Below are 21,681 nucleotides of genomic sequence, written 5' to 3' on the forward strand. Positions count from 1 at the left end.
TGGAGCTCCCAACCCATGTGCCAACACTGTGGTCAGTGGAGGCCCCAGTGCTGTGGTTAATGGAAGCTCCATTACAGACACACACACAAAAAGGCCCTCACCGAAGAGGCTTTTGTTGTGTAGGGAGTTTAAAAGTCGTGTTTAGAACTAAACACAATCGAATGAGATAATTGTACAGCCAACATACATATATATAAAATTATATTTCAGATGAAATCTGCATCCTAAAAGGATCCCCGAGAGAAATCAGACAAAGCAGCAAAAGTCTGGGAGTAGAAACAAGTTTGTAAATAATGAATATGTATTAGAAAAATGAAATATATTCACTTAGAAAGTACAGTAGTTGCTAGGCTGGTAAATATCAGTCTATAAAGAGCAAATTGCAGTAGAGCCTTCCTTTATTTTGTCTTATGTGAGGTTTTGTGAAGGCTCAGACCAACCCACTCACAGCTCCATAAATGGAGATTTCCATTATTGTTTTGCAGATTAAAAGCGCGGGCTGGTAGTTGAGGAACAACGTTGACCTTTCCACATTACTTTTTATGAAATGACATAACTGGTTTCATTATATCCTCAAATCTCAATGAAATGAGCAATTTCCCAGAGATTTACACATTGCCCTGCAGCATGTGAAACTTAGCAGCCTTGTTACAGGTTATGAGGCCCTGGCATCCAAAAAAAAAAGGGAAGAAAAGCCAGAGCAAGTGTAGCTGGTGTCTTTATTCATGTTTGGGAAAAGCATAAAAAATAAAAGACAGCAAAACAGCCCCACAAAAGGGCTGGAAAACCAGCGAGCACATAGAGGAAAAACATGCGAGCTGGAATAAATTAGAGGGGATGAGGGTGATGCAAATCCTGCTAGGAAAGCAAAGCAAAGCAGTGATGCCTCCTGACATTAAGGAGAGCTGAAAATTCACCACCACCTCAGATTAACTTGGGACCTGCTGCCTTCTTCACCAGCACGCAGCTGGGGCTGCTTGAGGCGCACAGCTCACACTGAACTCGGCTCTCACCACAAACTCAGCCCTCTGTGAAGGAGTGTTGGCCAAAAATCCCACCTGATTTGGCTCGGCACGAAGTGAAGCATCAGAGCAGCAGCAGGAAGGGGTCGGGTCGGTGCCCCCGTGCCCACAGCCACACCTGACGGCACTGGGAGACATCTCACCCTATTGCCCATCAAAGCTAATTAGTGTGAACTGCTAATGAGCTTCTGCCAGGAGCTGGAAGTGGGGTTTCTCTACTCTTTGCTGCAATGGGGATGGCGCTGGGTCCTAATTGGAGAGGACAGCAGAGCTGGAGAAAAGCACTGGGCTGTGCAGCGTGTTTTACCCCCAGCCATTTGTGCCCCCAGCTGTAAGCAGTCCCCACATCTGAACACTTCTGCTGGCAGCAGTCTGGTGCTCCCACTCACCCCGAGGCTTTGAAACAGCCCAGTGCTTGGTCGGATGGAGGCAGAGAGCACCAAGAGCTGTGAAACGGGGCAGGGGGAAGAAGGAGAGAGAGACCTCACGCACTTATGGGTTGCATTTGAAACGCGTTATTGCAGTTGGCGTGGAGGTGAACTCCAGTTCCATTCGAGTGGATGGGGATGGGGTTTCATGAGGGGACACAGCACAGGGAAACAGTGCATCCCCATCCCCAGCACACAGCCAGCAGCACCGAGGCTCCACGTGGCGCTGCCGGTGAACGTAAGGGCAGATCTGATATACATAAATCAACATGTTACTCATTTTCAAGCGTTTCAGCCTGACAGCTGTTACATGAGCACATTGTTAAGAACTGTCAGGCAGTGATACATAGTGCCTTTTACAACATATGTTGACTTTTATCTAATGTTGTTCCATAATTAGCCCCAGGGAGCAGGAATCTGGGCATCCGGCTGGCTGGGTGATCCGGGCTAACCTCTGCTGCCAGGGGAGAGGGGCTGAGCTGGGAGGATGGGGTGGGATGCAGGAGGAGCATCATCACAGATCCCATCCCTTCCTTGGGCTCCTGAGGGCTTTGGAGCCATCGCAATAAGAAACAAAGCCCCCAAAGGTTTGTGAGCTTTCCTTCGGGGTGGAGACCTGAATGTCGAGCTCAAAACGGGGTCGTAGGTGGGAATCAGGGCTGAGGTCTCTCCCGGTGGAAAAGGAGGGGGAAGGCACAGCGGGGATGTCCTGGTGGGGAGAGCAGAGAAAGGGAGGAGCAGATGGTGGAGTTAATGAATGGAAAGGATAGATGGACGGACAAAGAGACAACAGAGAAAATGTGGTAATGGATGGCTGCGCTTCAGCTGGGATGGGGACTGGTGTGTCCTACAGCCTCGTGCTCAGCAGCATGCAGCACTGCCCACGGAGGAGCTCTGCTTACCCCAAACAGCACAGCCCTGCTGTGCTTCTCCTGTCAGTCCAAACCTGGGGTGAAGGCAAAGCAGGGCACCACCCCAGCACCCCAAAACCAAACCGCATAGCGCTCTCAAACAGAGCTATAACACACAGACCCACAGAGTGAGCTCAGCTCCCCATATATCCCAGCCTAAGGAAGGCCCTGCGCCCCAGCAGCCACCATCCCTCTCCTCTCTGCAGCATCTCAGAGCTGCTCAGAAGCTGCTGCTCTCCCCATGGCAGCGCTGAGCTTTGTGGCTTCAGCCTGGAGGTGGAGAACCCCAGCGGGAAGGCTGTTAGCAGGGCAACCTGTCTGCCTCCAGACGCCTCCCATATGCCTGCCTTGTTTTCCCATCCCCGCTGCAGCTGCCTGAGCTTGAAAAACAGGAGTGGGAAATAAATCAATGAGACACAAAGATAAATACACATTTTAGCTCGTGCGTGTTGCAGCTGATTTCTCCGGCCTTGCCATGGCAGCTGCATAATTCATGGGCTCTCTGATAACATGCAAATGGAGAAGCTCCCATCAGGTTGGGACTGGGCTGCCCCTCTAGTGCCTCCTTGGGAGCACACGGGGATGGGAGCAGTGCTGAGCCCCCGTCACATCAGCACAGCAAAACGCAGCTCCCATCTGCGAATCTGGGCTCTTAAGACGAGGATTTTGGAGGCATTTCCTTCCAATCTTCGAGATAAACACAACAGAGAAGGAGAGTGTGGGGCTAAGAGCCCCACGCAGCAGAAGGGCAGAAAAACTGACATGCTTTGATGAGAGATTAGGGGGAACTTAGTTGCATCTTAAGCCACTAAAGGCATCTAAAAGCCCTAAAGAATAGACAGTGCGACTCCAGAAAGCCTCACAAGGCTTAGCTAAGAAAAGTCAATTTAAAGTTTGAGTGCAGGCTGCTTAGCTAAAGAGCCGAGCACGGTGAGAAGCAAACCTGGCCTGCACAGAGAGCAGAGTTTGGGGGGGGGGAAAGGGAGTTTTGGTCCCCTGTGAGGCGGTGCTCTGAGCTGCAGGCACACAGCTCACCTGCATTAAGTTTCTATTGACTCAGGCAAATGCACTCCTTGGGCAGTGCTCAGAGAGCAGAAGGAACGGAGCCTGGGGGAGCAAAGCCTGAACCCCAGCAGCAATGCTATGGGAAGGCTGGATGCTGAGGGGGAGGGGGGGGAGGTCCAGCCCCTCTTGTGAGCACATTCATCCCTTCATGGGAGCATCCCTCTGCCCACATCCCTGGGGGAAGCACGGGGAAGGTAAGGCTGTGCCAGAAGGGCAAATCCAAGCGGAACAAATTCGAAAGCAAACTAATCAAGAGGCTCCTGGACAGCGGGGCTGGGAGTCACAGCATCAGCACATCTGCAAGATGCAGAGGAAATGTTTAATCTTCCAAATTGGCAAAAGATTTGAGATTGCTGGGGAACAATCCTCGCTTCCCCCTGTGCCTGCAGGAACCAACAGACTCTGCCAAAGCCGTTTTCTGTCCCTCTGATCTGGAAATGCAGACCAGGGGGAGCCCCGAGAACCCTTTCCATCCCACACAGAGAGCAGCCCCAAAACCAAACCCTGAACAAGTGATGATATCAAGGAGCAGAGAGCATCAGGAAGGGGCAGTGCAACGTGAGGGGATTCAGAGCTTCACCTGCTGCAATCTCAGTTTGATTTCTGCTGTGCGGAAGAGACCATCCCTCAACATTTGGGGAATGCTGCATGGAATGGGGAGGGGACAAAAAAAACCAGCACCTTCTTACTGATGATTCCCCCAGGACAGCATCACCCTGAGCTGCACGCCAGCCTCGGATGACGCCGGAATATTAATGCAGAGGAGGATGGCATCTGCCTCGGCCAGGCACCGGCTGCGCGCGGGAGAGAGATACCAGGAGCTCAATTTGTGTTTGCCTGAGCCAAGATGAAAATCTAATTAAACATGGTGTCGGGGCTTGGAGGAGCCGGGGATGGGGCTGGAATATAAAGTGTGGCTGCTACCCGCAGATCAGAGGGCAATATTAATAAACCCGCAGAGGGGGACCGGAGGATCAGCTGGTAATATTGATAAATGGAAAGCAAAGACAAACCAGCTGGGGAATATTGGATGGTAATGCTGATAAAAATGCTATGGGGACTGCTTTGACAACAGGCTGCCCATCGCCCTGCCTGCTGCCTGAGGCAACACCCTGCCAGGACACCTGTGTGATCCCTCCAGGCCATTTCTGGGACCCCACCGTGGGATCACAGAGGGGATATCATGGATTAGGGGCATGGATGTGGCATCTGGACACAGCACACATAACCCCGCTGGTGCATGAAACCTTTTATTTCCTGGGACAGATCGGTTCTGGAGAGGTGGAAACAGCTTCAGACCCAGCTGGGAAACAGGAGGAGAACAGAGACCTGTGGGGCAGAGGTGAGGGAGAAGCAGATGGGTCAGGGAGATCCTGGGGACTGCCTGGGAGATGCGAGTGATGGGGAAGGGGCTCTCCTACCTCCTACTTCTTGCTAGGGAAGTTGAACTGGATGTTAGTGCTTGTCAGGATGTTCGTCATGGTTCTCGTTGCCAGCATCCGTTGTGGCATCCGTCGTTTGGTCCGGCGTGTCCTGGGGCAGCTGCTGGGGCGTGCTGCAGCAAGCAGAGGTTATGGGGCAGAGGAGCAGGACCCCGCCTGCTGCACCTGCCGGGATCAAGCAGCCCTTTCTCCTTGCAGGGAGTTTGGGTTTGGTGCCCTCATCTCTTTAATTCTGGACTGATAAAGGGACTTCGGGAGCAGGGCAAATGGGGGCGGGTCTTTCCCCTGCTAAGCTACATGCATGGGGGTCTCTGGGCAAGGGGAACCCCCCAGAAGCTGTGCCAAGTGGATCTCACTTGTTTTCTGTTTGCTCCAGCCTGTTCCACCGCAGCACCCAGCCCTGCGCCCCAGCAGGGATTTACCTCCACTTGAAGAAGTGGAACGTGTCCTTCACGGCCACCTGCTCAGAGCTCTGCGCCTCCACGTTGGCATCATCCTGCAGAAAGCCAGGAGGGGACAAATGATCCATGGCCACAGGTTTGGGCAGGGGATGGGGTGACCCTGGTGGGGGATTGAAGTGACCTGTTCACCCTACGGGCATCGGATGGCTGAAAGTTCTCAACCTGGGGGCAAGTTGGGATTCCAGCAGCCCCCGGGATGCCCTGTATCTCATAGAGAGGGGCTCTGGATGGGATGCAGCTGTGGATGCCAACCTGGGAGCTTGAACTGCTGTGATGTGGGGAGGCTGGAAGAGATGCTCTGTGCTCTGCCTCCGGCTCTGCTTGCTGATCTGCCCAAGGCTCTGCCTGTGGTTCTGCCCTCTGCCCTGCCCACAGCCCCGTCCACATTTCCAGCATCCTCCTGAACAACCAGGAGATCTGCTCTTCGCCCTGCAAAGGGAGTAGAAGGATTTAAAGATAATCCCATGGACCATCGTGGGCATTTGCCTGCCTCGTCTTCACCTTGTACAGACACCAACTGACCATGGAAAACACATCAAGCTCCATCATAGGGCCATCCTGGAAGAGAGGCACCCGGTGAGCTCCTGTTCCCATCCCAAATGCTGCCCCAGTGCCCACCCGTTCCCAACCCCTGCTCACTGGGCTGTCATCAGTGGCTGTATGCGCATCAGTGCCTTTCCGAGCTGCAATGTATGCCATCCATAAGGACACAATCATCCTGGACACCCTGCTGGGGGGCAGCACCACCAGCACTCCCAGCATTATTGGGTCAGAGCTCCGGCACCCAGAGGTTCCAGGAGCAACAGGGGAAGGGCATTCCCCCCAACCCCAAAGGAAAAGCATCCCCCCTCTCCCTACAAACACCAAATTCCTCCCCACAACCCCAACCCAAATCAACGTCATCAGTAAGACCCTGCTTTTTTTTTTAGCAAATGTTTATTTATATCAAAATACAAAACATTTCTGAAGCAGGGTAATGTTACATGAGGAGCAAGTTAATCGATTCCAAAACCCATCATTCTCCTACAGCATGGCTAGTTGGACGTAACATTGCAACACTGCCGTAATTTCTTAAGTGGGTACATCAGAAAAAGAAACAAACAAACAGAAAGAAAGAATAAAACAAAACAAAGTCAATCCATCAACATGCAATGTTACCGATAAATCGTTAAGTACCCAGCAGGCCTTAAAATCCCAGCAGGCAGAGACCGAGCGACCAGCTACTTCCAGTAAGGCAGGGCTTCAAACTCGATTTCCTTCCAATTTTTTGTTGGCTTATCAGCACTGACTTGAGAACCAACAACAGTCCAAGAGCCGGAGGGGGCAAGTTTTCTTGGCAGAGCGGGTTTATTGCTTACAGCTATCGCAGCAGACGCAGCTCAGGGCCCAGCAGCGGGCGCCTCCGAGAGCTCTGCGTTGGCCAAGCGCTTCGTAGGCTGAGCTGGAAGATGTCAAACCCCACAGCGCAGCGGTGGGGACAGCAAGGAGGAGCACGTGGTGGCTCCCGAGGTCTCATTTCCCTGCCCAGGGCAGGTTAGCACCCAATCAAAAGGAGAGAGCGGGGCGAGGGACCCCACTGCCGCTCCGTAAGGGGGAGCGAGGACGGATCGCGGCTTCCCCTCCCCATTGAGGTCCCTACGGGGGACCCTGGTGTGAGATGGCACCTGCCAGGCCACGGCCGGTCCCTGCTGCTGGCATTTCAGAGGTCTTCACGAGAACGGAGGCTGAGAGCAACAATACAGATACAGAGATTATACAGAGCGCGGAATAAGTGTCGTGTAAGGCTTTGGTACAGCACCATCATGTCTCAGGTTTATTTCTAAATCGTTTACAGAAAAAAAAAAAAAAAAAAAAAAAGCTTACTTAAAAAAAAGTTTTTCGTTTTTTCTTTTTTTTTTTTTTTAATTTTTTTTAATTATTATTATTATTATTTTCTGCTTTTGAAGAACAATACCTGAAGTTCAAAAATTAACCCTCTAGTTGCCGCTCGGGCTCACGCCAAACGCTAGTTATGCTGTGTGCATCTGTGCCATTATAAAACGAAGCAAATCAATCCCAGCTGCTGTTGGACTGCACCAACACTGCAGAGATTCAGCAGCGGGTCGCTACTCTTAGTTCAAAAAAAAAAATAAAGTACAACAGAAAAAGAGGAAGGAAAAACCCAAAAAGTCACGACGATAAAGGTTATGGAACCAGCGGTACTAAAGTTTCCTTTATTGTGATTTTAAAAAAGTCAGTTCCACTGGTTGCCATTTGAAACAGCACCAAAGAGCACCCTAACGTGTGTTATACACTGTAATACTCGACATTCAAGAAATGGAGACGAGGTTGAATGGTCCAGTCTGGATATCAATAGGCAAGAACTCTTAAAAAAAGGAAAAGTTGTCCCACACAACCAGAGATCTGTCGGATTCTAAAGGAAATCCTGCCTGAAGAGAGAACACTGTAGAGTTAGGCGGAAATCAAGACCTACCTATGGAAGTCTAAGAGGGTTTCAGAGACTCTATAAACCTATCAGAGTTAAGTCTATGCTGCCTGAGGGAGCAGGGGATGCTCCGAGGGAGCCAGCAGGCGAATGTGATCTCCAATGCCCCAAGGATGGCACAAAGAAGCTACAGAAATGTAGGCTTTTCTGGATCGATTTCAACAGGGCTTCATCAAGGGAAAGGCAAAGGGAGCAGAGTACAGAAAGTCCCATGGCACCTGTGGGGATGGAGCACCCTGCCTGCCTTCTGCTGGCCCCACGGGGAGCTGAGGCAGGGCTGCTCCATGCAGCAGGTAGGGAAGAAAAGGAGAAGTTTGGCCTTAAGTGCAGCCAGGAGGGCAGGGAATGGGCACACTGCCTGTGGCACCAGAGCCCAAACCCCCTCCAGGCAGAGCTGGGCATTTTCCCTGCATCTCTGCCCATTGTTCTCCCACTGAGAAGAGCCCAGGAAGCAAATATATCCCCCAAGAAGCAAGCTCCCATCAGGAACACGTGCTGTACAGCAGACGGACGTGGCAGGGTTGTGTGTACAAAACAACAGAGATATTAAAAACATCCATGAGGGACGCAGGATGATGCTGTCCCCACGGCCACCCCTCGGTCCCATGGTGCCCCAGGGGAGGAGCGGCTCTGTGTGTCTGTTTGGCATCCAGAGGGTTAACAGTACTGTGGAAAGTGTGCTTTGTAAACATCTCTTCTTTCTTTCTTTTTTTTTATTTATTTTTTTTATTTTTATTTTTATTTTTTTTCCTCCTGTTTTTTTTTTCTGTAAGTGATTCAAGGAGAGATGGGGAAAGGAGGGAGCTGCCCACCCCATAGCCCACCCCTAGGAGATACCCCAAAGCCAAGCCAGCCCTGATGCCGGCAGGAAGCAGCTGCAGAGACTGCTCGCCCCTCTGCTTTCTTCTCTTTTGTTTTCTTTTCTTTTCCCCCCTTTTTAAACATATAAAATACTCACTTATGTATTTACCGCTAATAAATGCAAGTTAGTTCCGTCAAACATGCTTTGCTTCGATATCAAGAATTGGTGCTGAACAAATCTTGGCTCGATATTAGAAACAGGCCCCCGCCGCCCCCTGCGGGGGGGGGGACCCCAACCCACCCCAACAAAGAAGACAGAAATATCATGGAAAATACAGGTGACACCTACAGAGGAGACGGCGCCGCTGCGGAGGGGCCACGGCTGGGCACCCTCACCCTCCCAAACACATTACATTCATGCCTCAGTCGGTCGGGGACACGGCAGGACAAAAGCAAGAAGGGGGAGATCCCCTCTCTGCAGGGGGAATTGAGCCCCAACAGCATGCCATGGAGCCAAGGGCATGGGAGTGAGCTCGGCCGAGGGGAGCAGCATCCGCTGACCCCACTTGTTCTGCCCATGGGCAATCCCAAATCCTGGCCCCTGAGGAGGGAAATAGAAGGAAAGCTGCTGGCATCAATCCCGGGCACGGCTCAGCACCCAAATGCAGGACCTCACGGGTGGGTGAATGGGGATTCTGCAGCCCCAGGGAAATGGGGGACACGGTGAGCATCAGGGGAGGCGGCGGGTCCGTATTGCTTTGAAGGAAAATCCCAGAGCAGCCCTGCCACGTTCCCCTCAGGCCTGCAGCAGGCGCGGGTCTCCCCATGCAGCACCATCCATCCTAACCCACCTAACAGCAGTCCCCACAGCACCGGTCCCGGATCTCTTCTTTCCCTAGAGAGGTATTTAAGTGCCAGGGCCAGGTCCTACAGAGGAGCTGGGAGATGCCACCAAGGCCACCCAGCCTGCAGGAGCACCAAAGGACCAAATCCCCTTTGCGCACCTCTCCCCAAGGCATGCAGATTGCCAAGGAGGAGTCCTCAGGTACAGGTGAGGCAGCAGCACACCCACAAGCAGGACGTGTCCCCACCGTGTCCTTGCCACAACCACCAGCCGCATCCCCAACCTCTCCAAGTAGCACCCATCGAGCTGAATTTCCACTTGCCTCCACGAAAAGCAAAATGAAACAAAAAGAAACAAGCCGTGCCCCTTGGAGGAAGCACCACGGGCACCATCACCTTGCCACGGTACAAATCTAGCTGGCAGCAGCTGGGGCTCCCCGTGCAGCCCCACATCCCGCTCCTATTTATCCCACTTTTCCTACTCAAGCAGCAAGGCGGCAGCGAGCAGCAGCGATGGCAAAGGATGCAGGATGGAGCCAAAGCGGGGCACGAGCCCCAGCCAGCCCCGTCCCCCTCACCACCGTATTGCTCAGACAGCACTAGGCATGGTTACAAAAATAAAACAGCTATGTGGCTTAGATATATATATATTTTATATATATATTTGTATATATAGATTTTTTTTCGTCTATTTATAGGTGGATGGAGAAGCAGAGAAGCCTAAGCGCAATATAATGTAAAAATACTCGCTCTGCTCCCGCTGTTTAGACTCTCCCCACCTCTGACAGCCTCTCTCATGCTGCACAGAAGTTTCAGACACCTAGTACTAAGGAATTATCTTAAATATTTATTCTTCCCCTCCCCCCCGTTCTAAAATAGAAAGTAAATATATATTTGTATAATTTTATATACAACGCAGTTTCGGTACACCAATATCGTTTCTTTAGATAGAGATACTGGGGCTCATGTCTGGTCACGTTCTTTTTTAAGTGCTGGGTGGGATGGGGGAAGGGAGTAGAAATCAGAGGGGCTTTGGGAGCACAGCTGCCCCAGGATGATGGGCAGCCCTCTGGGTCACCTGTAGCCCCGAGAGAACTGGAACAAAACTCTCCCCAGGAGCAAAATTGGCATTTCGATGGTAAAGCAAAATATCCTGGGCAAACTGCCCTCCTCCCCATGGCAATGAGAGGCTGGCTGTTGTCCATGCGTGTGCCAGCAGCCCCTTCCCCATGCCTTGCCGTCCCCAGAGCCCCCAGCCTCACAGGAGGTCATCATGGGCCCTCCTGCTCCATCCAGTGCAAAAAAAAAAGGATGCCAGCCCCTCCGTGCCCCATTGAAACCAGTATAAAAATCCTTACCTACCACTACAACGCATGCTTGCAATATCCAAAACCCCTAAGCCTGGACCAACCCATCTGCCCCCCCTTCTCTCTTGCCCACCCCCTCCCCATCTATGGTTCTTCTTCCATCCATGCACGTATCAAAAAACACCCAGAGCCCTGGGGATTCGGGATGCTCGTCGGCACATGTCCTGAGGTTACCCTGCACTGCTGGGTGAGACCCAGTGCCAGGCAATGACAAGGGACAGCCAGTTCAGACAGCACAGGCTTGCCAGATGGAAACGCTTAAATAGGGAAATCAAGGAAATACTGCACCGGGTGGCCCTGACTCATCCCAGGCACTCGCAGAAGGGAGCAGGGTCCCTTCTCTGGCCTCTCCAAGGGACCAGGAGCTGTGCACAGTCCTTGCCACGTGGCAGTGACACAGGGGACACACAGACTCACGGGAATAACGTTCAGCTTTCTTCTCTTGCACGCACAACTTGCCAAATCACACACACCATCACTTTGCCCTCCAGTACTTGGCTCATGCGTTTTTCCCCTACAGATTCAGCGCAGCCTGTCCTCCTCTGCAAAGACAGGCAAAGGGAAGCCCAGCAAAAGAAACCAGAAACTAAGCTGAAGGATGAGAACAGGAGTCAGTGTCCCTTTATAAGGGACCCCATGCCCAAGCAGTGCTGTGACGGACTCCCTGGAGAGCAGTGGGTATCCAGCCCAAACTCAGCCACTGCACACCTGCAATTTTGGGCCATGGGTGCTGCCTGCACCCCCACAGCAGGACCAGCCTTGCTCTGTGCTCTGCAAGGAGCTCTTGGTTTGATGCACGAAGCAGCAATGCTGCAGTGCATCAGGCAAGCCATTGCTAAGGTACCTCCAGCAATGCCTTCGGTGGATGAATCCCCTTATCCCAAAAGTCCTGCCAATGAGTTTAAAAAAAGACAACGTGGCAATCAGGGGGGAAGCAGAACATCCTGGCCTGTGGAGCCATTACCTCTGGGACAGCCTGAGCACAGCCAGCACAGCAGTTCTCAACCCATTTAGCCACATTTCTCTCATCTCTTCTGACTCATGCTCTTCTGGAAAGAACAGATGCAAAGCAAAATGCTTTAACAGGAGTAACCAGAGAACAGCACCTACTGGGATTTTAGATAAGGGGTTCTGCACGGTGCTGCTTCCCCTTTGAATGACTGCAGTGACATGGAAGATGAGGCAATGTGATGCTCCTTTCCGCCCTCATGCCCTGTGTGCAGGTAAGAGGCCCTTCACTGCTACCTTCCCACTCCCATGGTCCAGTAATGAGTCACATACAAAGAACACAGCAAACAAAAAAAATCTGGGGGAGGAGCATGACTGAAAAAAAAGGCAAAAAAAGGACAACCAGGTCCTTTGTAGCAGGGATGGGGACGCATGAAGGTCAGGCAGAGAGGTGCCCTGTGCCCATCCATTCCCAAATCCTCCCCAGGCTCTGCCTGGTTTTGTCCATCCCAATCCCCTCCCCCTCCACCAACACTCCCCCTACAGACAAACGTACCCTTTACATGCAAATATACCCGACTTCTGCATACATATCTACCCTCATCCTACACTTCTCTATGTATTTATATCTCATATATACATCGCTTTTTGTGCTGGCTCCCTGAAAATGTTCCCTTCCACAAAAAGCAGCAGCTCTGCCAGCTCTGCAGCGAGCCCAAGCGGGCCGTGGAGGAATCACTGCCATCAGACTGTGAGCCTTCCAGCCTCAGCCCTCTGAAGAACACCCCGAGCCAAGAACCACAGCCAAAAGCACGTGGGGAAACCAACCCAAAACTCAAAGGAAACCGAATTCTGCATCACTGCCTTAAGGAGGAGGAGAAATCAAACCGCCAAGCAGATTCTGTCCTAACTGTGAGAGACGTGCAGCATTAAGGCATGTGTCATGCCCTGATGCCATTAGCCATGACCCAGCCCTGCTGGGAGGTTTGCTGGAGTGCTGACCACAAGCCCTGGGCCCTCAGCATCCCTGGAGGTAGGTACAGCATTGCTGTTATTCCCTTGATAGCGATGGGGAAACCAAGGCAGAGTGCTGAAGCAACTTGCCTGCAGGCTCAGAGGCGGAGCTGGCAACAGCAGTGACTCCCAGCTGCCAAACCATGCCCCAAGCAGACCATTTAACATGCACAACTCACCTCACTGAGCACCACTGCCATGCACAAATCAGCGAGCCGTTCCCTGCAGTCCGCAGAGCTGCCCAGCAAAACTCCACCACAAACACAGCTATCTCCAGCCTCCATGCATGGATGAGCTGACAAGGAAATGCACGCAGGAACAACAGCCTGGTGCCCACCAGAACCAGATCACAATGCCCTTGTACATATACCTCCCTGCATTATCCACTCCCCAGCTCGGGGCAGCTGAATCCTGCCCATTTCTCACTTGCTGATGCTCTCAAAACAAACCTGCAGCAGCCTCAGTGCTCCTCCAGCCCCACAGCCTGGCTGCAGAGCCCATGGGAAACTGAAGCACAGAGCTGCAACACTCTTGCCCACCTGCAGCACCAGGACCCCAAAAACTGGGGTTAATTGCAGGGACACATTCAGCTTGTGTCCTCACCACAGCTTGTGATTCAGAGGTGTTTCTTCCACCACAGCCCAGCGCTTTGCATGAGACGTAATGAAACACACTGCTTTTGCACCGTGCAAGGAGGAACGGATCTTATGTTTGCCAATAAAGCAAGAACCATCTACCCTAGGACAAACTTACAAAATAAGAGAGTTTGGCCCAGAAAGATAAAAAAAATCAAGATATATTTTGCAGCATAAAAGAAAAAGGAAAAGCAGCAGCAGCAGCAGCCGTGTTTGCAAACCATCAAAACAAAAACGGAGTTCAAACAGGGATGGAATGGGGGAAAATGGTTGGCATCATCTGACACAGCTTCGATGTCCCAGGTCCGCGGGAGCAGAGGAGAGAAACCCCTGAAGGGCATGGAAACCAGAGCTGGGAGAAGCGAGGAGGTTGCCAAAGCAAGAGGCGAGCCCATCTGCCAAAGCACGGCCCAGCACGTGGCAAGAGTCTATTGGAAGGTAACTTGGTCTAGCGGGGAAAGGAGGTAGGGATGGTTTAGGGAAGAGCCGCGTCCATGAGGAGCCCCGGCAGGATTTCCCACTGCAGCAGCGTGGCAGGTACACGGCTGAAAGAGAGAGGGCTGCAGCTCCAGCCTTTAAAGGTCGAAGACAATGAAAAGCAGAGGGCCCACCGGCTCAAAACACCTGAAAAAGGAAAACAAACTCTCAAAAGATTGACCAAGCAAGCTGGCGCACTCCGTCAAACCTTCCTGCACTCCAGATCCTCCTCTTTGCAGCAGGATGGGGGCACGGTCCCCCAACCTTGACAGCCCAAAGACGCTGCCTTGCCCGTGCAAACAGGCAGAGTAAATTTGAGCTTGGAAAGCGTTCAAATGAACAAGGAAACCTTCTGCTAGAGAGGCCCAGGCAACGAGAGCCAAAAGAAGAGCGAGCAAGCTGCGGTCCAGCCGGCACAGAGCCTCCGCACCCCCCACCCACAGGGCACCACACCACTGAGCATCCCCAGTCACCATCACCTGTAGGGTCTGTGCAGCGAGGGCGGCCAGGGCCGGTGCCAGCGGGCAGCCATGGGGACAGCAGGGAGGCGAGCCCTGGGGCTAAGCCTGCTTCCACATCTGCTAAGGTCTGGGGCCGACATCAGCTCCTCTCGCACCAGCGAGCTGAAGTCACCCACAAGTTTGTCCCACTGCCAAGCAGGCAAATGGCATTAAATCAATTCAGATCCAAGTGGATTCTAGGTCAAGCCCTAAAACACACTCAAATAAAAGAAACACTCTGTTATACTGTTAGCGAAGTTGAAGTCTCACTCTGGTGGTTGATGGCATGAAAGAGAGAGGCACCTCTAAGAGACCCTCCCTCCTTCCTCAGACAAACTTGCTCACGTTTGAAGACCACCTAAAGGAAGTTGTTAAAGCTTGAAAACATCTCATCATCGATTAGAGGATTCTCTCAAGCGGTTCGAGCCTAAGTCAGGGCTTTGAGATTTGAAAAAAGACGTCGTGCTCTGCTTTCATCAGGTTTCTGAACATCTCGGTGGAAGACAAAGCACAGTTTCATTTAAAAATGGAAATTTCTAGGCAGGCTGATCAACAGATTTCTACCTAAAACCTCCCTGGAAGCTTGGCTTGTTCTCACTGCCATGCCCCGACCCTTCACTCCGGCCGTGCAGCTGAGAGGTCGCGTGTTTCTCCAAATATCGAAGCCCTTTGAGGTTCAACCAGCAGCAAGAGCAGTAACCAAGGCAAATCACAATTAAAGGCAAGATTGCAGAGCATCTCTTGGCAATTCTACCTGGGAATAAGCAGGAGTTTTGTATGCAAAAGGCAATGCCTGCAGGCTTTTGGATTCTCTTTTTCTAACAGCCTGAATCAGCTTAAAGGAAGAATATCCACGTGACATTGGTGTTTATTCCCAGGCAGGCTGGCAGGTTTAGCACTTTGCTAGAGAGGAAGAAGTGTGCAAACCTGGATGCAGTGTTTGATCTTACCATTTAAAATAAAATAAAAAAATCTCTGTCTCAAAGGTAGGGATCACTTGGTAGTAATAGCACTCAGCACACATGTAGCACTTGCTGCCTGTGGGCAGCCAAGTGCTTTACAAAAGTGCTTAAATATGACTTATCCCCATTTTACAGATGGGAGAACTGAGGCACAGAGAGGTTCAGTGACTTGCCCAAGGCCACGCAGTTCGATAGTGGAGGCAGAGCAGGAAAGAGAAGCCCGGTGTTCTTGGAGCAGGCTGCAGCTTTCCTGCTGAGAAAAGGCCTACATAACCCAGAGAAACATCAGTTGCCAAATGAACCTACCCTAGGAAGAGGAAATACATTCTGGTGAAGAGTTAGAACAGCATTACCAAGAGGGGAACAGCGAGTCTCCTCGGATGGGCAAAGGGAGGGATAAATCCCAAATCAGGAGTCACAGGTCACCTACACAGCCGGGCTGGAACAGGAGGGAGAAGGGGTGGACAGTGAAACCAGCAGCAACACATTTCAAAATGATGCCAAATGCTGGGCTGAGCTTTGTGCTTGGAGCAGCCGTCCATCACGACCCACAGAGCTGGACTTTTCCAGCTGCCTTGGCTCAGGGTCACGTTGGCCACAGGGGCTTTTGGGAACACGTGGTGAAACCCTGCTCGCTCACACACCTACAGCAGCATCTCCCCGTTCTGCAGTTCTGAACAGAGATTACAAACGTGACCATAGTAAGCAATGACATTTCTGCACAGCACTGAGGAACATATGTGAGTGATACACGGAGCGTCAGGAAGAACTGGTCAAAACCACCCTCATCAAAGCTGGCACAAACCAGACTTTGAGGGGAAACCACCTGTGGATGCAAACGGCTCCATACCTGCGTGCTTGCAAAGGGTTTGGTACATGTTAACAAGGTTCAAAATGCATATGCACAGAGAAATAGTGATTTATCACTTCTCAGGCTGGCGTGAAGCCATGGGGTCTTTCCAGTTTTCCCGTTCAGAGATGGGCAAGGAAAGATGTCAGTGACGTTGTTGCTGTTATCTTCACATAATGGGAGGCTGGGCAGGGAGAGGCAAGGAGATTTCACAGTTGCAGCTTTCCTGGGACCGTTTGGATGTACTTTATCATAATCAGATTCATGGGATTACCAGCTGTTAGCTAGCTGGGTTGTCAGTTCCTTGTCAATCGATCACACCTCGTGTCACATAATTCCTTCTTTCAATTCAAGGCCGGCTGCTTAATCTCACAACTTCCACCTACACACAACCTGCAGAAGCAGATGTCAGAATCTCCATCTATGCCTTTTACATCTGAAAACTCTCTGAAACAGAGGTGTGACACCCCCTCCCCATCTCACCAAAGCTTTAAGGGAGAGATGCAGATCTGAGAAGCCCCTGGCATCCCCCCCTCTAGACCCCAACCCACCCTGGTCGCCCCAGCTCATCCTTGCCAAAAGCTGCCCAACCCCGGCGTGCACGCAGTCGAGGTTTCAGCTCCCTCTACCCTCTCCCTTTTAACCTTCTCTTGGGTCAGCATGAGGCTAAAGCAAAGTGGCGTGCCCGCTGGGGTCGTCGTGGTCCACGCTGTTGAGGATGGCTGTCTGGTCCTCAGGGAGCTGCCGGTGGCAGAGGTCGTCCTTCAGCGCCGAGAGGCGGGCAAAGGGGTCCTGACGAGGGTGTCTCTTCTTCTTTCGGAGGCAGACAGCCTCGTCAGGCCACAGTACCTGAGAGCTGGGAAGGTGCTGAACCTGGGAGGCAGAGCCGTCTGCAGAGGAGAGAAGGCAGAGGGATGAGATATGGAACCCACCTGTAGCACTGCTATAAAACGGAGCTTATATCAAGTCTGTTCCTCCTCCCCGCAACACTCCAAACCCCAACAGATGTGGGGTAAGGAAGGGGGAAAGATTTGCTGGAAGGAAAGTAGGCCTTTGTAGGAGAGGATGTGGAAAGTCGCCTCGAGTGGAAGGGAGGGAGGAGCAAGAGGGAGGAGGGGGGGCTCCAGCATGCAAGCAGCAGGTTGGACATCAGGGAAAAAGAAACAAACACAGAAGAATCCTAAAAAAAAAAAACAAAAAAAGTAAGTAAAGTTACTAAAGACGAGTAAAGGGCAGATGTTAAAGGATGGAAGGTGAATGGGGTTGGGAAGCAGGGGAAGAACTGCAGACAGCACGTGGGCAAGCAGCCATCCATCTGGGAGGCAGGAGCTAGGCAGGCGCTCAGAGACCAACCCAAGCAACCCATGGGGGTACAGGGGGACGCTGCTGGGGGATCGTGGGGTCCTCACACTCACTGGATTGTTTTCTGGATTTCGAGGAGCCCTTGGATGACTTTTTGGGCTTCTTTATCCGCTGGTATTTCAGAGCTTCGAGCCTCTCAGGTGCAGCAGCGTCCCAGGACGGAGATGGACGTTTTCTAGAAAGGAAAAGCAGACACGTGCCATCAGCGGCTCCGGGTCACGCTTGGGCTGCGGGGCGTCCCAGGCGGGGAACGGTCGACCCCAGCCAGCTCTGCCATGGAGAAGGAAAAGGTGAGAAAGCCCAGGCCGGGCACGCAGCCGTAGGAGACAGGAGACCCACACGTGTCCGTGTCCCCGTCCCCTCCCGCTCAGCTGCATCGCAAAGTCCCAGCACAAAGAGAGCGCAGCCGGCACCCGGCTCACCTGCCTGCCACACCGGCACTGCTAGACACAAAGGACGGGGCAGATCCTATGTCCGATAAGGTATTTTTGGGAAGTGGTGGGGAAACCCCTTGGGGATGGAGAGGGAGGAAGAGACACGCAGAAGCGGCACGACAGCACCGAGACCTGCGCGACACGGGGCAGCTGACACCGGCGCAACGAGCAGGACGGAGGCAGGGATCCTGCCTGGCTCCCATGGCAAAGAAAACAGGGACTGCACAACAGACAGGGACACGAAGGGCACAGCTGGGGTCAGCACCTTGCTCCCAGCTAGAAGCGACAACAAATATAAAGGCACAGAAGCTTCTGCTCCTTCACACTTGGATGTCGGGAGCTGGACGTTCTGGCCTCGCAGGACAGGACGCACCACGGCTTGGAAATGAAAATGCCAACGAGAATTCATTGCAGGGGGCAAGGAGGGGATTTGTAATGGTATTTTTCCAGTGGGAGTGTCAGTAGTTGTAAGAGATAGATAGTTTCCCAGACTTAGTCCCCACGTAACTCTTGTACAGGAATCTGCTCAAGGTTAAGCGGTCTCCCCTTCGCAAAGGCTCTGTGCTCCACTTCCCTTCACTGTGCCTGTTTTACCAAGGATTTTTCAATCCAAGGATTGAAAAATGACTGCTATAATGCAGGGCAGTAGAAGAAAACCTTTTCCTTCGGAGAACAGCTGGTTCAGCATTCACCTGTAACACATCACAGCATCCCCCCATTTGCTGCATTCCCCTTTCTTTCTCCCTTTGTTTCATTTTCACATCTCTCCATACTGTATGAACCTCACGCCAGGGGAGCAGAAGTGTAAGTTCAGGCAGCTAAGGCCATGGGTGCTGACCTGGGATCAGCCTCAGACGTGACAGCAGCCTGCACAGGAGGTGCCCAGAAATGACACGAGCCTGCGCTTACCCTGTCCCATCCTTCAAATAATGGGATGGCACTCTTCTGGTCTTCTGGTCTCCTAACTCAGTGACCAAAGCATGTCACCAAATCAGCAACACAGCAGGCAGCACAGACAGCAGCTCCAGGATCTTCAGTTTTCTATGATGCTTGCAAGGCTCAAGTGCCAGCCCATCGTGTCTGTCCCCTCTCGCAGCCCCCACCAGCATTCCTGAGGTCAGGCAGGGCTGGCTGTGCTTTCAGAGCTATTGCCAGCAGAAAATGGGAGCAAAGCTCTTCCTCAGTGCAGTTTCCAGCAGTGAAAACATGGCACATCCCACACACAGTTAGGGGAATGAGAACTTCTTGATGGTGAATGCATCTTCTCAGCACGTTTACTTCTACCCAAACACACGATGCTTTTCTTCTGTTCCCATTTCACTGCACTTATCCAGTCCAAGAGGCCAACTAACAGCAAATAACCACGACAGGCTCAAAACATAAGGTATGCAGAAAAAAACATGCATAGGAAATGTTGAGGATCACAAGTGAGGAGAAGCATTCCTGCCTTCTCCACTAACACACTGCTGCAGATGAGGAAGGCGACGAATGGCAAATGAGCACTGTGGCAAGGATGCCACCTACTGCACCATTCACCAAAACTGAAAATATCAGCAGGTTTGAGATCTGTGAGCTGAGTATATAAGCAAAGTGTCTAACCCAGAGCGAGGAGTGCTGAGAGCTTTGTGAAGGACAGGACCCCACAAGCACCTCACAAGGCAGGAGGACGGATGGGTCAGAGCATCGCTTCGATGAAGTTACAGAACAGCCTGCATTGGAAGGAACCCACAAGGATCACCGAGTCCAACTCTGCGTCACCAAAATTTTGAAGCCAAACTCTTTCACCCCATTCTAGGGCTGTCGATGAGATGTCAGCCATTCACCATGACAGAAACACTGCAGGTGCCTAGCAGGAACAGCACGGAAGAGGAGGACAGGCACAGTGCTACCTGAGGTCCATCTGGAGCTTCTCATCTCTCCAGCAGCGCACGCACCAGGCTTTCCCCCTCTGCCAGTCTCCATGTGTGCCATGAAATACCAGTGTGGGAGTGCAGCTCATGAGCAACGCATCAATCTGAGATCCCAAGCAGCTGCTGGAGCTGTGCACACTTCAACTGGAGAGGCACTAAGAGCTCCCCAGGGCTGTTCCCCCCATGGGGAGCAGAAGGGGTTGTTTTTGAAGATGCACGTGATTACAAAGCTTCTCGCTTTTGCTATTAGCATTGGAGAGGACCAAGGAAAACGCAGCATAATGTGGTGAAGCAGCTGGGGCGCAGCAGACGCAACGGGAACCCAAAGGCTGGGATAGAAAAGCCCCTTTCATGTTTCCCATTGCAACAGAGACATCAAGGCACGGATGCTCCCGGAGATCCTCTCTTCCAGCTCCCAGCAGAGCAGTGCATCAGCTGAAAAGGAAGCATCTCATTACACAAGCTGGTAGCCCTGCTGGAGGGATCCAAACAAGTCTTCCTTTGTAGGGAAGACATTTACAAGCTTGAAGAGTCGCTGTGCTTAAATGCCTTCTTCCCACAGCCCCGACGTACAGGCAGCTTAAGCAAGAAAGGTACTTGGCCAACTGCAACCTCAGCTACTCCAATACCAGTCCTCTGCCATGGGGCTCACGTGTGCCAAGCCCTGGATGTCACTGCATTGCCACAAGCATGTCTTTCTGTCTCGTAGCCCAGACAACTTTGCTAATACTATTAGAGCTCCGTATGTTAAAGCCTCTTGCTATTTCCATTCTTTTTTCTTCTAAGAAGATGCTAGTGACTGTGGCATGTTGACAAAATGAGACAGATTTACCAAGGGATTATGAGGAAATTGCCTGAAGTTCGTTTCCGCTAGTTCCTCCCTAATTGGGCTTGTATTTATACACACAAATATCAACAGCGAGCGCACTGAACCCATGTGTCACTATAAATACAGTCTGACCTCTGGCAAGGAAGAGATACAGTGGAGGACAAAACGATGCTACTCACCAGCCAAATTTTATCTGCTCTACCCACCCTTTATTTCTTCAAAGGTCTCCGACTCAATCGAATTAATTTGCATTTTAAGTCCAGCCAAAAGCCTCCTCCTGCCCCCAGAGTCTGTACTTTGGGCAGCCATCCATGCACAAGGGATCCTGAGCGCCAACAGACGAGAGGTTCAGAGAGGGGGATGAACTTCTGGAGGTTTCAGGATGGAGCCAAGGAAAGAAGCTTCAAGAAACACGTGGGATTTCCAGCCGTTACTGCTGTGCGATTCCATAAAACATTCAGCACAGAATTTTTCCTCAAGTCTTCGAAGGACAGTCCTTCTGAACCAGCAGAGGTCTGAAGCATGTGCACAGAGACATTCTGGAAAGACTGACGAGGTACTCAACCCCAGGAAGGACAGGGAATGGCAGCTATGGGTGAAGTTGTCCAAACCAACAGATACCACACAGCTACGTTTTCTTCAAACGCCTTTCCACATACAAAGTGAAGATGTTAAGGGAGAAGGCCCCTTAAGCATCACTAGTGTTTTTTCGCCCACCAGGGGGAAGCCACGCAAAAGCACAAGCTGTGACCTTCAAGGACATCGTGGAGGTCTTTCACACTCTTCCACTCTTCTTTTCTCCTTGAGTAAAGACAGTGATATCCAGGAATAGCTTGGACGTTTCACAGCGTCTGCTTGGCCATCTCCAGTGCCCACCACATCCCAGCCAGGCTCCTCCAACCCCTCATCCTTGGATGAAGAGCTCCATTTGCCTA

General features: G+C 51.8%; 1 protein-coding gene across 3 annotated transcripts in view; it reads right to left on the reverse strand.

Moving 5' to 3' along the window:
- Positions 1-12,319: 12,319 nt before the first annotated feature.
- IGSF9B (immunoglobulin superfamily member 9B) overlaps positions 12,320-21,681 on the reverse strand; it is a 42,266-nt gene continuing 32,904 nt past the window's right edge. For 2 of the 3 annotated variants that reach the window (XM_042832169.1, XM_042832168.1), the window contains exons 19-21: positions 17,627-17,748; positions 16,856-17,101; positions 12,320-16,604 (exon numbers count right to left, since the gene is read on the reverse strand). In XM_042832169.1, the coding sequence (XP_042688103.1) occupies positions 16,878-17,101; positions 17,627-17,748 (346 nt within the window). In that variant the 3' untranslated portion in view covers positions 12,320-16,604; positions 16,856-16,877. The remainder of the gene's footprint in view (positions 16,605-16,855; positions 17,102-17,626; positions 17,749-21,681) is intronic. The other variant, XR_006171041.1, reaches the window with a different exon arrangement.

Source organism: Centrocercus urophasianus, unplaced genomic scaffold (assembly GCF_019232065.1).
Source record: "Centrocercus urophasianus isolate 14NV4802_14NV808 unplaced genomic scaffold, USGS_Curo_1.0 seq_37, whole genome shotgun sequence".
In the NCBI taxonomy this organism is placed as follows: domain Eukaryota; kingdom Metazoa; phylum Chordata; class Aves; order Galliformes; family Phasianidae; genus Centrocercus; species Centrocercus urophasianus.